Source organism: Spermophilus citellus (genome assembly GCF_964194105.1).
Source record: "Spermophilus citellus genome assembly, chromosome: 10".
NCBI classification, from domain to species: Eukaryota; Metazoa; Chordata; class Mammalia; order Rodentia; family Sciuridae; genus Spermophilus; species Spermophilus citellus.
The window spans coordinates 40147307-40168274 of NC_138197.1; the positions used below are offsets into that span (position 1 = coordinate 40147307).

General features: G+C 39.7%; 1 protein-coding gene across 1 annotated transcript in view; it reads right to left on the reverse strand.

Annotated features, from left to right (window-relative positions):
* GRIN2B (glutamate ionotropic receptor NMDA type subunit 2B) overlaps window positions 1-12132 on the reverse strand; it is a gene marked incomplete at both ends in the record, with an annotated part of 281951 nt that extends 269819 nt beyond the window's left edge. The window contains one exon of the mRNA XM_081311861.1: window positions 11722-12132. Coding sequence (XP_081167987.1) covers window positions 11722-12132 — 411 coding nt within the window. The remainder of the gene's footprint in view (window positions 1-11721) is intronic.
* Window positions 12133-20968: the final 8836 nt, after the last annotated feature.

The following is a 20968-nucleotide window of genomic DNA, read 5'->3' on the forward strand; positions in this document are numbered from 1 at the left end:
GCTGGATGCTCATTTCCTACCATTTTCATTAAGGCTTTTACTGCTATCTAAAGAATACTGTTTGACTGGTGTGTCTGTTAATTGTTAGCCAATACTTCAGGAAGATACGTCTCTTATATGGACTCTCTCTGACCTTGAACTGTTGCTGACACTCAGTAGACACATGTCTACCATGCACAAAGGTTCAATCTCTGGCATTTCAAAAAAATTAAAACTATTTTTGAATGAATAAATAAATAAATAAAAAAGAATAATGTTTGCTAAAGGAAGTTCCAAAATCTCATGCTGCTACCTTTGGAAGCTTCATGCACTGTTTAAAGGAAATTAGGCGATACCTACTAGCCTATAACACATCCATATGAATTCCTTTCAAAATTAAAAAAAAAAATTATCTTTCAAAATTAAAAAAAAAGTTTTTCTGTTTTCTCTTTTGAAAGATCACAAATGAAGTCAAGATCCCTGTGCTTTCCATGATAAAAGATTTGCTCTGCTACCCCATACTGCACCCCTAACCTGAGGCAGCCTTTTTGCCATATTTCTCTGATAAAAATAAAGTGGACAGGAATGTTATAACTCTAGGTGTGAGTGCCAAGCTGGTTGCTGGTATCTGGCCAGATGTGAAGAAGGGAAGGATGATGGAGACTGCAGCCCAGGGAGCAATGAGGAATTATTGCCAGAAACTAGGGAGACTAATCCTATCATCCATTTTCATTTGGGTTTAAAACACTTTTCTCTTAATTGCAACCAGGAGCCACTGCCCTGAAATAATGAATTCATCCATACATCTCCTAACTATGTATTAAGAGCTTAATACATGCCAAACTATAAGTAAGGTTCTGGGAACACAAGAAAGGAAAAAGACCTCATTCCTGCCCTTGTGAAGCTTGGAGTCTACTGGGATAGCCAATATAAAGCAACCAAGATTAATTATAGGTGTGATGGGGACTATTAAGAGCATGAGTTGAAAGGGAATAAAGGGAAAAGAAGAGGAGACATCTGGAGGTGTGAGGACCTCAGGTCAGGAGGGCAGCCCTAGGTGAGATTTCCTACCTAGGCCCTGGGAAGTAGAGAGATATTGAAAACACACACATAGACAGGTACGTGCACATGCACAGAAAACAGAAAAGCAAAAGCAAAAGCAAGAACAGAGGAGTGTGGAAGGAAAAGTATTTGGGTGAGGAGACAGATGGCACTCCCACAGTTCCACCTATGCCTCAGTGGTGGACAGCTAAGGAAGTGAGACAACTGAAACTTTACTTTATTAAAAAAAATTTCCTCTTTTTTAATTGGTGCATTACAATTGTACATATGGATGGGATTTGTTGTTACATATTCATACATGCATACAACATAACAAAATAATTTGGCTAATATTACACCCGGCATCTGATGCTCCGTTTTTTAGCAATATCCCTGGCCTGGGGTGGACTATAACGTAAGAGCGCAGCCTTTGTGTATATCACCCAAAGTGCATGTGCCCAATTACCACAGAGCTGAGTGAGTCTGGATCATACGGTTGATGGCTTGTGTCTCTGTTTACCTCATTTATTTACTGGGTAAAAATTTACTGGATATTTCTCATGGACCCACACTAATTTCTACTGCTTTTAACAACATCAAGAGTCTAGGCCAATAAACAAACAGGCTGGTAAAACATCAAAAAACAAACAATATATACTAGGTATTCTCTAAGGCATTAAATTTCTGTCCTATGTCAAACATGAGATCCTAAAATTATGAATGTATTCATTTTACCAGTCAACTTAAACTTTGAATAAAAGTATCAATAACAAAAAAAAAAGAGTCTATTTATCTCACTGCTTTATAGATAATGCAACTGAGACTCAGAGAAGTACAGTAATTTGCCAAAGGTCACAGAGTAAACAGAAAACGGGGCCAGAAAATAACCTATGCAGTGTAATTCTGGTGTTCGCCTCTGAACTAGGATGTGTGCGGTAGTTTCCTAGGGCTGCTATAACCAAGTATCACACACTTGGTGGCTTCAAACCATAGAATGTATTCCCTCAGAATGCTGGAGATCAGAAGTCTGAAATCAAGCCATAGATAAAGGAGATTCCTTCCCTGCCTCTTCTAGATTCTGGTATTTTCCTTGGTTTGTGGCTTAATAATTCCAGCCTCCTCCTCTTTTTACCCAACCTGTGCCTTCCCCTCTTCTGTCTCTTAGAAGGACATGTCATTAAATTTAGGGCCCACCCACATACTTCAAAATGATCTCATGGTGAGATCCTTAATTATATTTGCAAAAACTTTTTTGTCAAATGAGGTCACATTTACAGGTTCCAGGGATTAGGACATCCACATATCTTTTTGAGAGTCACCATCCAATCCACTACCACCTGTACATAAAGCATACCATTTAATGAATCTTAACTTTTTGAATGAAGTTTGCTATGGTATGCGTCACACACTGTGGGGTATGCTAGGGAGATGAACATTAGTAAGGCATGGCCAGTCCCATCTGGGCCCACTGGGGAGCAAGGGAGACCAATACATAAACAAGACAAGTTACAACAAAGCATAAATAGGACATAAGCAGACCACAAAAGAAGGGAAGTGGTTAATCTATGAAGATGGGAGTCAGAGGAGGATCCAGGGAAAAAGTTCCAGACTTCTCTTGAGAAGTGGAGTGGTGGACCAGAAGGGCACCCTGAGGTGTGGAGGCAGCACAGAGATGTAAATCCACCAGGACACTCAACAGCTATAAATAATTTAGTATGGTTTGACATCACTGTTCAAGGGCAGGGAGGTTAAGAGAGATCCTGGAGAGGTGGCCTGGGACTTGATCAAAGAGGATGTCCTATTCCAAGCTGCGGGAAGCCTGAGCAGAGTTTTTAGTGAAAACATGACAATCAGATTTGAGTGTCTAAAGGATCACAGGTAGGCTTCCGCACGGCAGTGCAGACGAGAGAGTGCCAGCCCTTCCATCACCCAAACACACATGGAGTGGTGGCACCAAATGCGGAGAGCATGCTGAGAAGGTGGAGCTAATAAAGCCTGATGGCCGCTGGCGGGGAGGGGAGTGGTCTGGTTTGATTCCCGCACTGGTAACTACTTCCTTCTGAGGACTCGCTTGGTTTCAATATTGCCCCTCTTTCCCAGTTCTTCTTGTCCTCTCCCTCTCTCCAGTAAGTCTGGCTTACCTCCTTTACCACCCCCCACCAAAGCCATCTCACTCACCCTCATGGTTTCCAGTACCCTCTCCTTAAGTGCGTAGAAAATAATCACCTACACTAATTATCTATGTGTTCAGCCCAAATCACTCTTTTTTTCCCGTAGCTCAAATCCAACTGCCTACTAGACATTTCACTTTTATGACCCATCTCTGTCCCATGTTCCAGTCATTCTCATGCTCACCACCATCAGATGTGGAAACATCTAATTACTCTTCTCATCATAATTTCTGTGGTTAGAGCAAAAAAGGTCTACAGGGCTTCAGAAGGTCAAGGACAACTTGAAAATCCACTGAATGGCATTTTGGAGAATATGAGAGATTAAGAAGTAAAGACCACAATTTCCGTCTATTCTTTAAGGGCCTGAACTATAAAAACGAAAGGGGGAGGGTGAACAAGGAGAAATGAAAGTCTTCACGCTTGCTTGTTTATTAATATGAGTGTGATCTGAGTATATTTATGGGCTGCAGAGGTACTTTTCAATGAAGGTACAATTGATATTTGGGGTAAGAGAACTTGACTGTGGGGCACTACCACATAGTTCAGGACACTTAAACATACTTGATCTCTGGGTTTTACATGCCTATGACATACATACATACATACATACACACACACACACACACACACAACTATGTTTAAAAATTAATAATAATAATTTCTATTAACATCTCCTGAGAAATCCTAAGAGGGAAGATACCAGGAAGAAAGAATAAGTTGATTTTTAAGGAATAAAGGGTAATCACTGATGAACCAAGATCCTTGTTCTGGAGGATACATGAGGGCACTGGAACAAGGAGACAAAAGCAGGTTTGGTGTGAGGCAGGAGAAAAGAGGTGTTTGGGCATTGGAATTACAAGGGCATTGGTTGGATTCCTGGGTTGTACTTAGTTCCTTTGAGAGCCACTGTCAAAGCCATTCCCATCCCTATTCCCTTACCACCCCCTACAGAGCCTGGAAACCACCACAGGAACCAGACACTGTCTGGGCTCCTGAGATCAGGATTTGGGGAACACTTTTTCCTTGAGTATGGGCATGATGCCCAGAGCCAGGGCTGCCATATCCCAGCCATGACAAAAATGCCAAGAGAAGCCCAGATGTCGACCCTGACATTGCTGAGCCATGAACCATCCCCAGCAGGCACTGTGTCCAGGCAACCTGTTCTGAGACACCAACAAATACCCACTTGTCCACTATGAGCCAATCACTACCTAAAGGTCTTGACTTGTAGTTAAAGTTAAGCTCTTTGACTTGTAGTTTCCTCATCTGCAAAATGCAGACACAATATGTGCATCATAAATTAAATGAAAACACAAAATGATGTAACATATATAAAGTAACTAACTCATATCAGGTGGATATCTCAGGGCTTGACAAAAATATATGATCATCAGTGTTAGTCTTTCTCACCATAACCACGTAACAACTTAGGATGATTAAATGGAATTTCAGAAGTAAACTTTTCTTGTTCTCAGAAAAGTAGAATAAAAATAGCCTTTAATGTCACTTTCCTGCATCTTGGACCCTTAAGTTACAGAATCAAAACACAATTTTGAATGAAATTAGGTATAGCCTCTATAAATGCAGCCAAAAGACAGAACAGAAGCCTCAGAAAGGGAAATAAAGATACAATCTTGGGGTAGAAATCATAATCCAAAAGTTTTTTTTTCAGCACTACGCATATAATCTATTAAAAAGTAATTGGTGACATTTAGTAAATAACGGTCCTCCTGTATCTAACATATCACCACTTCCTATCTAGGACCTTTAATATCTCACACATTCAATAGTTCATGTTTTCTTCCATATTAACACTTTTGAATTTCTGATTGATCATGGATTCCTACACTATTTTATTCTGCCATGCTCTTCAATGTTCTAGATTTACCTTCACTGCTTATATCCTATGTACATCAATCTATGGAAATCTAGTGAAAACATAATAATCAGATTTGAGTCTCCAAAGGATCACAGAACCCTTAAGTCTCTGCTTTGAAAATCTTGGTAAGTTCTGATCATGTCACAATGGTATCACCACAGAGCTGCTGCTCATCCACCAGGTCTAAAGTGAAGGATATTAACATCCCCATCTCTCCTTTTTTTCAGTTAATAGTGAAAATTAGGATCCCATTTTCTGGAGAGTTGGAGGTTCAATGAGTTTGAAGAGCCCAGCTAAGGTCATAGGCTGAGAAGGAAAAAAACCAAGGGTATTGGCCTCACAGCCCACATTCCCTCCTTACAATGCCACTTCCTTCTCATAGATACACCACTGCTTCCCTGGAGTGGGTATGAGAAGTGACATTCATGTGTTAGCTTCTTCTACCTTTTATTTCCATGAATGCTTAAGCAATTTCCAGGTCTCTGATTCTTACAAATATTAAGACTGTACCTGCTTTCAAGTGGTCAATCTCTTGAAAGCCCAGTCTTAAAAGAGGATGTGCTGGCCAACAAGAAACATATTCCTGCTGGGCGCCATGGAGCACACCTGAAATCCCAGTGGCTTGGGAGACTGAAGCAGGAGGATCACGAGTTCAAAACCAGCCTCAGCAAAATGAAGGCACTAAGCAACTCAGTGAGACCCTGTCTCTAAATAAAATACAAAATAGGGCTGGGGATGTGACTCAGTGGCCAAGTGCCCGAGTTCAATCCCTGATAGCTCCCCCAAAAAAAACATATTCCTCAAAAGCTGATGGGAAGACAAGAACACACACAGACTTGAGGGTATAATCGGGGCAAAAAATTTAAAGTCAAGTATACCTGGATTCAGACTTCAGTTCCCCTATTGTTCTAGCTATAAATTTGGTCCAGGTATATAAACTCTCTAATTTAGTTTCTCCGTCAACAGAAAGGCAATACTTGCATAAAACGCTAATTAGCATGCTGCCTGGCACAGGCTTGGCATACCTTATTAGCTTTCCTCCTCTCCCCTTTCCTACCTCTATATCTGAAAATATAGCATTTCTCATCCAAGAAATGCTGCCACACCACAGCTTGCTCCTAAAGCATTCTGTCCCAAGGAATACCATGTCACAGACAAACACACACAAAGTAACAAACTAAGAGACTTTGGAAACTCAGGAGGAAGCATAGGGTGAAGATGTGAGTAACACAGAGCCATCGTGGCTTCTAGATGAAGTTGGGAATGGAAATCCACATGAGCAAATGGAAGGCAACAGTCTATTCACAGTGACACACCACTGCTGGTTCATTTGCTCTCTCCAAGTGAGCTGCCATCAGGTTAGGAGAGTGTAGGAGCTATGGGGAGGGAGGGAGAAGATGGGGCCAAAGAAGAGCAGAGGCCATCTTCTTCATCCCAGTTGGACTCCAAAATGTGGCTTTCTGCACAGAAAATGAGAGCATCACTTCCCAACCAAGCTATTTAGAAAGGGAAGAACAAGAGCAATAGACTATAGTGAAATCATATGTGCATGTCCTTTAATGAGGAATAATATTCAGATGCATGCTTTAGCTATGCAGTGTGATCAACCCAACTGTTCCCAGACTCTCACCCTGACTCTGCACACCCTCCTGTCTCCCATTCTTGCAGTACTACAGATTGGACCTCGAATCCCCTTGCCCGGCCCTACTATAACATCCACCTTTCCTTTCTCCTTCTCATCTCGTGCCCAAGCCATTTTCATTGGTCCTGATGCCGGTGACAGAACAACTGTCAAGGGCTCTCACTCCCTAGCAGCACTCCCCAGTATCTCCACCTGCAGTGTCTGTGTGTACATCAGTGTTCCAGGATTTTTCACATATTCTATTTCATTTTATCTTTGAAATGTAAATTGGGTGGGATGAAAACAAAATGTGCATCTTATAAACTGTACACTGAGTATCATGTAGCTTAAGTGATCTCATCACCCAGGTTTCCAAAGCTCATCAGAATGGAAATAAAAACTTGGGGCTTTTAATTCTTACTTCAGTATCTCATGAGGCACAATTGTATAATAGGGACCATGGATTTTGAGACAGATGTTTCTGGGATTTGAATCTCACTGCCATTGCTAATTGTGAGCTGTGAGATCCTAGATTAGTTACTTAACCTCCCTGAGCTAAAATGTGAAAATCCCAAGAAAGATTTCAGTCAATCAGTAAAGAAACTTCCTAGAAAGAAATGGTAATACACCTATCTAGTTTTAGTTCATTATTTGGGTTCAGATGGGCATCCTAAATCCAGGATCTCAGGGAGAATAAAAGCAATTATAACAAGACAAAATAAAACAGGCTCTTTATACTCAGGTGGGGAACTGCCAAAAAAGCACCTCATACATTTTTAAGCATTCTCTGTTACTATTCTAAACAGTGTTCTGTTTTAAGCGCCTAGCAGTCTTTTTCCTGGTTGGAGTTTTTCTTTAACTGAGCATGTTCTTTTTGGCCATGGCAGGATACCATACTTCAGAGTCACATACTTCAGCGCCATACTTCAGAGTCCTTTCCCTAGACCCCATCTGAGCTTTCCTTGATTGCTCAATTTAGAACTGCCCCCAAAACTGTCCATGACACTATACAATTGCCATTCTTTTCCTGTGTCATGAAAGCTTCTCATTTCCTTCAAACTGCTCCACATGACTTTCTGTTTAACCTGCTGAGTGCTACACTGGACACTTGGTAAAGCACTTGCTATGTATTATCTCATCAAATCCTCAACAACCCAGCAAAGCATGTGTTGTTATCCCCATAAGACAGTCAAGGAAAGAATGAGCGGAAGGAGTTCATGGCCAGCTGGAGTCTGACATCTAGGAAGTGACAATTGAAACCAGCTCTGACTCTAAATTCCGAGCTCTTCTTTTCTTTCTTTTTTTTTCTTTCATTCTTTTCTTTCTTTCTTTGGTCTACTTTTTTTTTTTTCTTTTTTTGAAATATATCCTCAGACATTTTTTGAGACAGGGCCTCACTCAGTTGCTGAGGCTGGCCTTGAACTTGTGATTCTCCTGCCTCAGCCTCCCAAGTGGCTGGGATTACAGGTGGGTGCAACCAACCTAGCTTCAATTCTGAGCACTTAATAATTCTCTACTCTTGTGCTTCTTTCTGCCATAATATAAAGTACATTTCCTCATGGTGAAAGCAGAACACTAATTAATGCTTTTACTGATTAATTAGCATATACAGAGAAGCGAGCACATGCTATTTGACCAGATGCTGAAGTGATGAACTGTGTCTTTAGTTCATCAAAAGTCTATCAGTGCTCTTTCCTACAGCAAAAGCTCTTTAAGTATTGGAACTTTGTGCCCATAATGCAGTCTTCCACAACAGCACTTGATAAGTGGCTTTTATTCTAAACAAGCTAACAAAAAAGTGAAAGCAGTGACAATTACCTGCCTCCTAAGGAGGGAAATAAGGTGAGAGATTTATTTACCTCCCTGGGGATGGTTACTGAGCCACAGGTCACAGATGTCCTGTATCATATCCACCTTCAAACATTTGGTCCTTTTGCCTCATTATCAATCCATAGCCATCAGCCTGTGCTTCTCCATTCTATGTTTATAAAATATAGTCATGGTACTTAAAATATACGTCTATTTTTTTAAAAAATTGGCCTTAGATTTTGAGGTGTTTTATTTTTTAAACTTCCTCTGAAGGCTTATCTCTCTCAGATCCAGGGAACTTTTTTCATTCACCTTCATGCAAAGCCTCTGAGCCCGTGAACACTGCCCTGTGCAGCTCCTGGGAATCCTGGTGCAGCCACCCTCCAGGTCCCTGTGGTTCCTGCCACCTCCTCCTCCTCCACAGCCATCTAGCCACTGACTTTTTGATCTTCTTCCTTTCTTCTTTTTCCTCTTGCTGCCTCCTTTTTAGAAATTCTTCAGGTCAAGAACCAGTTAGATATTACTTAAGGTATTTTAAGAAATTACTAAAATCTAAAAATCATTGCCCACCTCCTTATATCAAGGGAAAAAGAAAAGAGATGGAATTTTGGATGTGGTAGCAGTGTAGAGAGGAGGAAGAGAAGTGACCAGAGTGGGATCTCATCAGAGTGACCTGGAACATCACTTTACTGGATTCAGCTTTGCCTTTGTACTCTAGAAGGCAGTAGACAGTGGGCCTTCTAATTTTTCTTTTTATATTTTTTAAATAAGTGTGGAGGAGAACATGTATTGCCAAGGAACACGAGAGTAGGTCTCATTTAAAGCGATCCATGCACTTTTTTGAAGAAAATGTATCAGAGCTACAAGCTTTAACATCTTAGTCATTTCAGTGACTCCATTTTCAAATGGACACACCAACCTGCTCTAAACTACAGAAGTTTCTGAATACCATTTTGCTATACAGAAGCTTCTGTATACAATGAGTGCTGCCCCCTTTTACATTCTTGTTAACCCCTTTCTGTAGATATATTCCAGTACTGCATGACTATGAATCAAGTGATGGATTACTTGCAGTGAGATGACATCCCCACAACACCATATAACAGAGGAGAAAGGAGAAGGCAGAAAGGTTTATGAGACCTTCACCAGCCTCATTATTTTTCTTGAAGGGCAAGAGAGCAAGGCCTTTGCAGCCAGAAACCAATGCTAAAGTGTGGCTGCCACTTTCTATAGATCATTTGGGATGTGTAATTTAACCTCTAAGCCTTGTTTTCCCCATTTCTAAAACAGAAATTAAACAATGACCCTTAGCTCACTGAGTAGTTAAGATTAAATAAGACAATGCATGAAAGTACCTAATATATACTAAATACTCTCACCTAAGGAGGAACCAGGGAACAAAAGAACCCAATTTCTCCACAGAAGCTGCATCTGAGTTCATAGTTTATATCCATGCCCAGAATTTGCAGGAGATAGCGAGAGAGCAACCCATCAGCGTAGGCCTAACATTTCCTACTAAGAGAAATAACACAGGTTGCATGATAACCCAGGTGAGGAAAATAAAGTAAGTTTTACTAGTTGTGTTCTGAAGTATTCAGTTATTTATTATTTTAAAAAAATGGTTTTTATCCATATCAACATTCTTTGGTGTAATATTGTACCCTTAAAAATGCCACTACTAAAATAAAATATAATTTACTAAAGACAGAATGTTTTGAAACAACATCTATCCAAAGTGAAAACCTGATAGGTTTTGCTGCAGTCAGTACATTTTCCATTTAGTTTATCTTTCTTCCTGTAGCATGGGCTTCTCATGCTAGTACTTGTTTCCTAACATCTGTACCTGTGCTCGAATGCATGTTAGAGTATCTTTCTCATAATGATGCTGAAGTTTCCCCACTTAGTATTATTTTCAACTTACCCTTTCCCTAGACTGAATGTAAGGAAACTGACACAGAAGCCAGGCATCTCCTCCTGTAGCTGACAGATGGCAGTAGTGGTCATGCAAGGTTATTTTAGTCTCTGCTAAGCAGCTGCAACGTTGTGGCTGTGCACTGGTCCAGCAGCCTGCTCCTGGTGTCTGGGCTAGGTCTGAAGGTGTTTCCAGACATCATTAACCCCACAGCATGTCTTTCAAATACAAAACTAAAGGTAGTTTTGAGAGTGATAATAAGTCTAAGATGACCATGCCAAGGTAAAAACAATTTTAAAAATCCAAAGTGATAAAAAAAAAAGCAAAGATAAATGTTACACTTGTGGTGAAATGAATCATTCCAAGATATGAATGACTGCAAAGGACAACACCTGTGTGAAAATTCATGTACCCAATCAACATTAGGTACATTAATCAACAAAGCAAGGAAAAATAACTGAGAAATTAAAAAGTGTACAGACAAAACATAACCAAATGCAAAACAAAACACCTTTTCTGTAGTTAGAGACTAAGCACAAATGTCAGATGATAAGTTTATCATTAGACAATCTAATATTGGTGTGGGAGAGACTAGGATTTATTTGAGGGGAGCTTGAACTTGTGATCCTCCTGGGAGCTTTTCAAAATCGTGAAGCCCAGGCCAATCATCAGAATATCTGAGGGAAGGACCCAGACATCAACAGTGTTGAGCGCACTCAGTTGATTCCAATGTGCAACCAAGGCAAATAGCCATTGCTCAATCTAAGCAGGGGAAAACGCAGTTGCTACTCATTACAGAGATTAAAAGCCTTTGAAATGTGTGGGGACATGTATGATGAGCGTTGGACACCTTCCCTTCCCTATGACATTTGTATCTTCATGGAGAGAAATTACCTGCCTTGGAGAATTTTTCTTTTAATATTTTTGAAAGCAGTATGGAGCAGAACATGTATTACCAAGGAAGATGAGAGTATACCTAATTTTAGAGCTACTTATGTATTTATTTGAAGAAAATGTATCAGAGCTACGAACTTTAACATCTTAGTCATTTCAGTCACTCCATTTACAAATGAACACACAGATTTGCTCTAAACTACAGAAGTTTCTATATACTAGTATCTTTTTCTCACTTTCATCTCCAAACAACTTAGCTAGTTCCTGGTCTATCCATTCACTCGATGGATCCTAATTAATTTCCATCTTTAGCAACCTAGTTTTGCCTTAAAACAAATGCATCCTTTGATCCTCAATACAATCCACCCAACCCTGCCCCTGCCATCAGGGCCCTTCTCTCTGTGGCCCCCTTTACCTTATCTGCCATTATCATAGAGGAGCCCCCGTGGATGCCCAGGATGGGGGTGAGAGTCTGAGCAGAAATGAAGTCGAGGATCTGGGCAATGGCTTCCTGGTCTGTGTCGTCAGCAAACACCACCCCCTGGATCTTCCGGTCAGACATGAGATCACAGATGCGGGTGATGATGCTCTTGGGGTCGGTCTCATTCATGGCTACCAGCTCCACACGGGGCACCACTGAGAGATGGTGGAAGTCATCTTTCTCGTGGGCATCCTTGATGGCCACCTCGTCTGAAGTGCCCACGAGGATGACAGCAATGCCAATGCTGGGGGGGCTCTTCTGAGAACGAGCTCTGCTGCCTGACACAGCCAGGACAGCCAACACCAACCAGAACTTGGGAGAACAGCACTCTGCTCTGGGCTTCATCTTCAACTTGTCGACTCCCTGGAAAACACAAATGGAGAGAATGGTTAAAATATGACCCACACTACATAACCTTGTCTTTGAAGAGGCTGAACCCCACAAGTCAAGGACCTTATCTCCTTCTAGTGATCATCAAACTCAACTTCTATCAACTGCTCAGTCTCTTATCTCTGGTGTTTGCTCAGCAGAATGAGAGAAAAAGAAACTTTCAAAAGCCTCAGAAATCTTAGACACAAAAAAGGATGCTATTGCAACAGCCATCAGCAGCAAACAGAGACAAAGGAAGAAAAGAGGACAGAGTCACTCACACCCAGTGCACAGGAGGAGTCTGTGAGAGGGGGGGGTCTGGCTGTTGCTGATGACCCCTGACATTCTGGGTATAACCCATCCTCTAACTGATCTAGGCAGAGGCCAGGCCAAGTGAACAGCAAAATGGGCTCAGCAGAGGCTGCCAACGAAGCATGGCCTGGGCAAGCTGGGCATAGGGAGCTACAGATATGGGAGTCCCACACCCTTGCTGTCTTCACCTTCTGTTTACCTCTCGGAGGACAACAGCCATAAAGTGCTTCCACAACCCTTCCAGGAAATGGCTCTTAATATTAAATCATAAGAACAACCAATGCATGGTCAGTACTTTGAATTGGTCCTGTCATTTATCCTTTTAAAAACCCAGTGGGGAAAAAAATAAGAGAAATATTATTGTCCCCATTTTATAGATGTCAATGGGAAGTCTCAAAGAAGCAAACTGACCTAAGACTATGAACTGTTTAATAAGTAAAATGATCTTCAACCCAGATCTCCTGACTTTTGTATTCTAATGGGTATTCCATTGTATCCCATCACACTTTCATATTGATTACTATATTATTAAGAACAATACTTTTCTAATCTCTTTATGCATCAAAATATGGTGAGTTTAATACTATTAATAACTGAAGTAATGTAAGGGACACTTTGGGACATTTTTCCACTTTTTTTCCTAATGGCATTAGTAGCACTGACTTCCCTGAAATGACTGACTACCTATTTCCATGCGACTCACTACTATTTTCCTACTAAGAACTCCTGCCTCTCTTCTTCTACACATACCCCTAAATCTGACGCACTGCCCAGACTAAGGACACAGAGCTCCACAGAATATAGCTACTAGTCATTTCTCTACGAGTCTCATCATTCTCCAAGAGCCCCTCATTTGAGTAGAAAAGTCCTGCACAACACTTCCATTTAAACAGTCTTTTATTGTACATCTGCTACATGCCCTGCACTGTGTTAGGCATTTCCTCATATGCAATCTCTTTGGTCCTCGTGGGAACCCTATAAATTAGGCTTTTTATTCCCATTTCTCAAATGAAGAAACTGAAACTCAAAACAATTACGTAATTGCCAAGGTCAATGGCATTATAATACCAGAATACCAATCTATAAGCACAGCATTCTAACACTGTAAGGAAATATCCTACAAACTGCACCTAGAACCAGAAGCAGAGATTCTCATTCTTCTATCTTGAGCGAGGGTACACAAGCCAGGAAGAAGATGCTGCTTCCTATCTCCTGTTTATCTGGAAAAGAAGTAAGATACTAATGACCTAAAAACATTTGAGAGTTTGACTAACAAAAAGAAAAAAAAAATGATAATAAGGGTGTTGAATAAAGATAGATAAGGAAGTATTCAGACTGAGCGGACTGACTAGAAAGGGTCTTGAGGATCCGAGAGTAAGATGCTGGGGACATTTTGTGGCTGAAGAAACACAAAATCCAATCCAGCTCTTGACAGAAAACATTTTGGAACCCTTACTGTTGTAGTCATCTCTCAACACTGCCAAAGAGACCTGCATCGATTGCCTTCTCTCTCTCTCTCTCTCAAGTAGCTCCGTGGCTCACGCTTGAGCAAAGCTTATTCCTGACAGTTTTCTGGCCTCCATGTCTCTGTAGATACAGGGAATGACTCCACCAGTCCTGAAAATCCACACTGATGGGCTGTGCAGTCGAGCAAGAGAACCGGGACCCAGATTCCTCCTCCCAGAGTCTAAAGAAAAGCAACACTATACGGAAAGTTGAGCAGCACTGATTATTCAGAGGAAAACAGTTGGATTTAACACCTCAAAGAGCTGGGTACAAAAAATACATATAATCTGCTTGATTCCAAGGACTGGTTCTCGAGGAGAACCAAAAGATTTAGAATTTGGCACAACTCGCAGCTAACTTCATTCCAGTGGGATTTTAATCCTACAGTTACAAGTCCCTAAATTAGATTCCTTCACATTTAAAAGTGGTCCACTCTGCTATGACAGTTTATTAACTTTAATGCACTCTACACTCTCCCACTTTAAGGTTTTATTTGCTCTCTTTAAAATATCTCTTGTGTTCCTCTATTTCTTCTCACACAATATATTACGCTTTGTTATGCAATGGCTGCTGGTGACACTCAAAGAATAGAATCTGGTTTTACGGAGCATCTCTTTTATGCTCAGGATAGAGCAAAGCACTTTACAAAGCAATACATTATGGGAGATACCAGTGATGGAGGACCTGTGAGACAAACAAAGAGGCCGCTTTGAATACAAACTCAATTTTGAACACTGGAAGGGGGTTTGTGGAAAGAAAGCGCATAGTCCAAGATAAGGAAAGTGACGTTGCTCCCCTGCTCAGACAGACCGTGGTCAAGTCTTGCATCACCTGCTCTCTGAAGCTCCCCCATCCCCACTGCACTTCAGCCTTCCCCTGTAGAACCGAGCATGGCTTCCTCTGGACACTCACCAAAGCCTATGCAAATCTATCTAAATACACATACCACTTTATTATAGTCATACGGTCACGCATCTGCCTACCTTAACTAGTTGATAACCTCCCTGTGAGCAGGACCTTTATGGTTCGGTAAGCATTTATTGAGCAGCTTCTACCCTGCAGACATTGTTTTTGGTGCTGAGGATGCAACAGACGCAGGCTCTACCCTTCAGGATCGCAGTCTGGCAGAAGATTCAGACACATAGGGAAAGTCTTCTCACTATTTACAGTCTTTAGGGTCTGGTAGTGCCTCATACAATAAATAGGGGGACAGAATAAGCGGAAGCCAATATTTTCTTTCATTAAGTTGGACCATATATAAAATTGTTGATATATGAACTATACTAGTTCAATCTACTGCGTACCACATATGATTTATTGACAAATTTCATATATTTCAAAATCTTCATAAAAATTATAGGTCATTATTTTTCCCTATATTACAAATGAGGAAACTGATTTTCTGATCCCGAGGGGTAGAGTCTATGTCTGTTGCATCCTCAGCACCAAAAGCAATATCTACAGGGCAGTAGGTGCTCAATAAAGGTCTACTGAACAATAAAGGTCCCTACTCACAGGGACGTTATCAACTAGTTAAGGTAGGCAGATGCATGATTATTTTACTATAATAAACTGTTACATGTATTCAGACAGATATGCATAGTATATGATCAAGATCACACAGCAAATAAAGGATGGTATCAAGTTTCATCCAAGTTTATCTGATTCCAAAATCCTTTCTTTTTTCCGTTCTGGGGCCACCTCTCAGTACCAGTGGATATTGAGTGCGTGAATGAATTAATGAATGAAATCACCAAACTGGGCTTTCTACCAGACTAACAAAATGCCTGAGGGCAAGCAAGTCACCTAATTACCTTCTCTATTTCGTCATCGATGAAATCAGGATAATATCCCTAACCTACATAAATGAAAGGTTTTTGTGAAGATCAAATGATAATATGTATATGGAAGTGCTTTGAAGAATATAAAATACTCCACAGACGCAAAGGATATTACCTTTAAGCTTTTAGAAGCTGTTCAAGGAGCCTAGCTATTTATGAAAGCACAAAGTGAGCATGTGGGAGGTGGGGGTGAGAGGATGTCAGACAGAGGCTGAGAGGAATGTTAAGAGGAACCTCACAGGGGGCAAGAGATATTAGTTCCCTCAGCAATATAACTTTCCTGAAAAAGATGTCACATAATGGCCTCGGGGTAACAGCAGACTCCACTGACAGCTCACCAATCATGTAGCAGAATTCAAGAGCCATTCAGGCCAGGACCAGAGCTGGAAATCAGTGGAGCTCAGCATACCAGATCATGCTATGAACCGAGGCATTCAGGTGCACAAGCAGAACCAGCCACAAGGCACCCGGATTAGATTGACTATTCATCTACTGACCCTCTGCTTCCTTGAAGCATGGACTGAGTGACCTCTAGATCTCCAGCAAGCAGAAGGCCACAGCTGCCTATCTTCATGCCTTTAACTGAGGCAGCGTACAGCAGGAAACAGTCTACCCTTGGCTCATAGTGGATTCTAACAGACATACGTCTGGGTGAGAAGCTGCACCAACCTTCTCCCCAGAGAAAACTGAGTCCTGGGGCAACCCCAATAAGAGGAGTAATGAATAATTTTAAATCAAAGTTCCCAGGCACCATCCTTTAATGAAGTCAGGATGCCATTTGGAGTGACTCAATTAATCATGATTGAAATGTGATAGGCAGAGAGTAAAATTAGGATTAAAAGCACTATAAATATGCTTCAGGTCCAGTTTCCCAAGCTACCAATAAAGACAGAAAGCTAGGATATACAGGCCTTAAAATGTGTCATAAGAGACAGGGTTGGGGTGTAAACCAAGTATAAGCCAGGTGAAGTGAGTGATGTAACCCTTTTGGAGGTCAATGTGAGAATATCTATCAACATTTTAATACCAAGACAAAATAAAATTCAAAGGGGACAATGAGAGATGTCATATCCTGGAACCAAAAAAGATACAATAACTATGAACATATTTGGATCTAAAAATATAGGCCTGACACATATAAAGCAACAACTAAAATTTCCATGGAAAAAAACAGATTACTCCAGCAGACAAAAGATTTGATTAAGTAAGACATAAAACAAAAAGCATGAATTATGAGCTTGAACTAATTCAGAAATCTAGCAATCCATAAAGAACAGAGAATACATAGACACCTTTTTAAGTACATGAAAAGTATTGTCTACAATAATGCAACAACCAATTCTAAAGAACCAACATGAAATAATTGCCACAATTCTAAATGTAACAAAATTAGAACTAAAATTTTTAAATAAAGTTAAAAACATATCACGTGTCCAAAACATCAAAAAAATGATTAAATAACTCTAAAGATAAAGAGGAAATCATTAAGAAAAATTTTAAAATCCTTTAATAGAATAATAAAGAAAACATTAAATATCAGGGCTGGGGTTGTTGTTCAGCAGTAGAGTGCTCATCTGGCATGTGTGAAGCCCTGGGTTTGATCCTCAGCACCACATATAAATAAATAAATAAAGGTATTTTATCCAACTACAGCTGAAAAAAAGGAAAAAGAAAACATTAAATATCAAAATTTCTAGAGCACAACTAAAGAGAAAAATACACTTTTAAATTTTTTTTAATTTTCAAAAATTAATGTTCATAAGAAAATACGAAAATAAAATGATTAATTTTCACTTTAATTAAATACTTAACAGAGCCAAGCCCGAGGAGAAAGAAAATAATGAAGAAATGAAACACAAAGGAAAGAAAAAAAAAAACAAACTGATTGATTGTTTAAAAGACAGACAAATTTTAGATGAGACTAAATGAAAACAAAAAAAAAAAAGAAAATATGTAATTGAAAAGAAAATAATGCACACGATATAAATTTTCAAATAATAAAAGTGTATTATGGAAACTAGATGCTTTCAAATTTAAAGTATATTTTCTAATAAAAATATCAAGGAGAGAAAGGGGCTCAAAATAATGGAGAAAATTTGAACATAATAAGCCATTAAAAAAAGTGAAAAGCTTATCTTATGTCCAAACCTGAACCCACGGAAACCACCCCTACCTCCACTCTTCTACTTTCCACCTAACCACTCCAGCACCTCACCCACCCCTGCCAGAATGAAAGGAAGAAAAACAGGTTCAGGTGGTTTTGCAGAGTAGGTAAAACAAACTTTTAAGGAAGAAATGAGCCCTGTTCACATGAGTTGAGCACAATAGAAAAAGAAGGAAAGCTTGGTTCTAAAGGTAAGTATAGTACAAGAAAATGTGATTATAGGTCCCTTTCCTGTATGATTGCAAAGGCCAAAATATCCTAAACAAAATTATTGGCTAACCAAAACACATAGCATACTCCCAAACAATGTAATGATAAAGCCAGGCATGGTGGCACGTGCCTGTAATCCCAGTTATTAGGGAGATTGAGATAGGAAGACTCCAAGTCCAAGGGTAGCCTGAGGCAACTTAGAAAGACCCAGTCTCAAAAATTAAAAAGGGCTGGGAATGCAGCTCAGTGGTAGAGTGTTTGCCTAGCATGTGGGAGACCTTAAGTTCAATCCACATTACTGCAAAAATAATAATAATGATAATAATAATAATACATAGTAATAATAATAAAGATCCAATGCGATAGATACCAAGAATACAAGAATCGGGCTGGGGATGTGGCTCAAGCGGTAGCGCGCTCGCCTGGCATGCGTGCGGCCCGGGTTCCATCCTCAGCACCACATACCAACAAAGATGTTGTGTCTGCCGAGAACTAAAAAATAAATATTAAAAATTCTCTCTCTCTCCTCTCTCACTCTCTAAAAAAAAAAAAAAAAGAATACAAGAATCACTTAACTTAGAAATATATATCAAAATAATTCATCACATTAGAGGATTAAAGTAGATATTTACATAAATAATCTTTTAAAAAATGAACAAAACATTTGATTAATGGAAACACCAATGCATATCAAAAATGATTAAAAATGTTTAAACAAATAAGGTAAAATTCTTGATAGTATAAAATAAGGATCATCAGCCTTTATCTGGTAAAGTTACATCCCCAAAGTTTTTGATCCTTTTGATCCCTTTGACATTGAGAAAATTCAAGGTTAATTTTATTACAGCTACTGGAAATTCTAGTAAACAAGTCAAGAAAACAAGTCTTAAGGCTAGGAAATAATGAGGTAAAATGGGATTATATGAAGACAATAAAGTTATTACATAGAAAATCCAACAGAATTTAGGAACTATTTGAATTAATGTGAGTTCAACAGTGTTTGTAGATAAATGATCCTCTTAGAAAAGATCAATACCTTTCTTCTAACCAATTAGAAAATATAATACTCACAATAACAAAAGCAACTGTAAACTATTCATGAACTAACAAAGGAAGGTCTTAACAAGACCTCTACAGAGAAAATTTGAAAACTCTATTACAGGAGATGAAAGAAGATGTCCTTATCTGAACCAATAATGAAAGTGTGCCATGAACCAAGAAGTGTGATTAACTCAACTCTGCAGAAGAGATCCAAAATAACTTTTTCATCAAAATATTTTTTAAAAATTCAGATTCCAAGTCAATTGGGGGTTTTAAGTTACACCTTCTAATTGAAATTTATAGAACAGAGCAAATGTTGAACCAAGGAGGTGCTCTAAAGTTGGAATGTTTAGCTTAAGTAATATACGAGATCACCAACCATCTGAAGCAAGCAAAGTGGGCATCACAGATATCAAAGAGCCACAGGCTAGTGATATTATGAAGTACAAGATCAATATGTACTTCCATCAAGAGAATACAATGACATCTATATATTCTGAGCATCTAGAGACCCATTTTCAATACTCTGGATGTTCATGGGGTCTGCCAAACTACCAACATCATCTAAATCTGTAGAAACAACACAATTGACTTAGAACCTAACACGCCCTTGTAGTTCTATTATTCTTTTCCTTCCTACATTATTATTATCATTCATTCCACTTTTGGAGCTTTTAATCTCCCTTGCCCTGCTCTTTCTTCAGAGAGGAACAGGGTAAGGAATCTTGATAGGCTGGGGAGTGTGGGCAGGTGCTAAGATGGTGCCCTCATGAAACCAGTGAAGGAAGAACTGTCTATGTGGACATGCTACAAACACACCAACTCCATCTTTAATTTGGCAACCTATGTGACAATCAACAGGGCTCCTGAACCCTGCTGTGATATTTACTTACCTCAACACTCCTGTGTTGAGCCAACCTCAAATGAACTTCAACATAGCATAGCCAAATAATAAGGTAAATAGAAAAATCAAAGAAAACAGAACCTAAGTTGCTTCTGAGAAAATGGTCCATCAGAGAAAAGCAAAAGAGATGTGAAAGAGGGGAATGACATTGGCAAAAAATGACCAAAACCTTTGACCCAACAAGATGAACTATCAGATCCCCCTAAATAATATAAGTAAGGTTGTCCTTCCTAAGACCACCAGTTCCTTTGGACCCCTAGAAGAAGATGCTCTCATCACTGCAAAAGGAAAAAGTGGTTCTGAATTTTCTTCAAAGACATTTCTTCTAAGTAGTTCCCAGGACTTCCACTGAATAAGAGCCTTCTTGTTCTTACTTGGTCCAACCAGAGATACTGCCTTAGCTCCATCCTAGTTCTACCCTTTTAGTAGCTAAATCCAGGCTCTTCCATCTAAGCTGCTCTTCCCTGCTGCAAACAGAACTGTCACCCAAGTTCTTAACACAAGGGTTGTACAGATAACTAATGAAGGATTATAAATCACTTTACATGTGCGCATTTTAATAGAAATTTGTAACAAATGTAGATGATTATCTGTACTCTCATCAGCAGCAACCACTCATGGGTCTTTTTTCTTTCTTTAATATTCTGCAAGGGCTGACACCAAAATTGTTCAAAGTTTCTCTTCTAGCATCTGCACATGGTTCTTGATGATAATTAATTTATATGCCTCCAAGGACATTGTGGGCAGCCCTGCTGAAATCCAAACCTTTTGAAACCTGATTCTGATTATTACCATTTGGCAGCACGTTAGGGCAATTGTGCGTGTGTTGGTTTA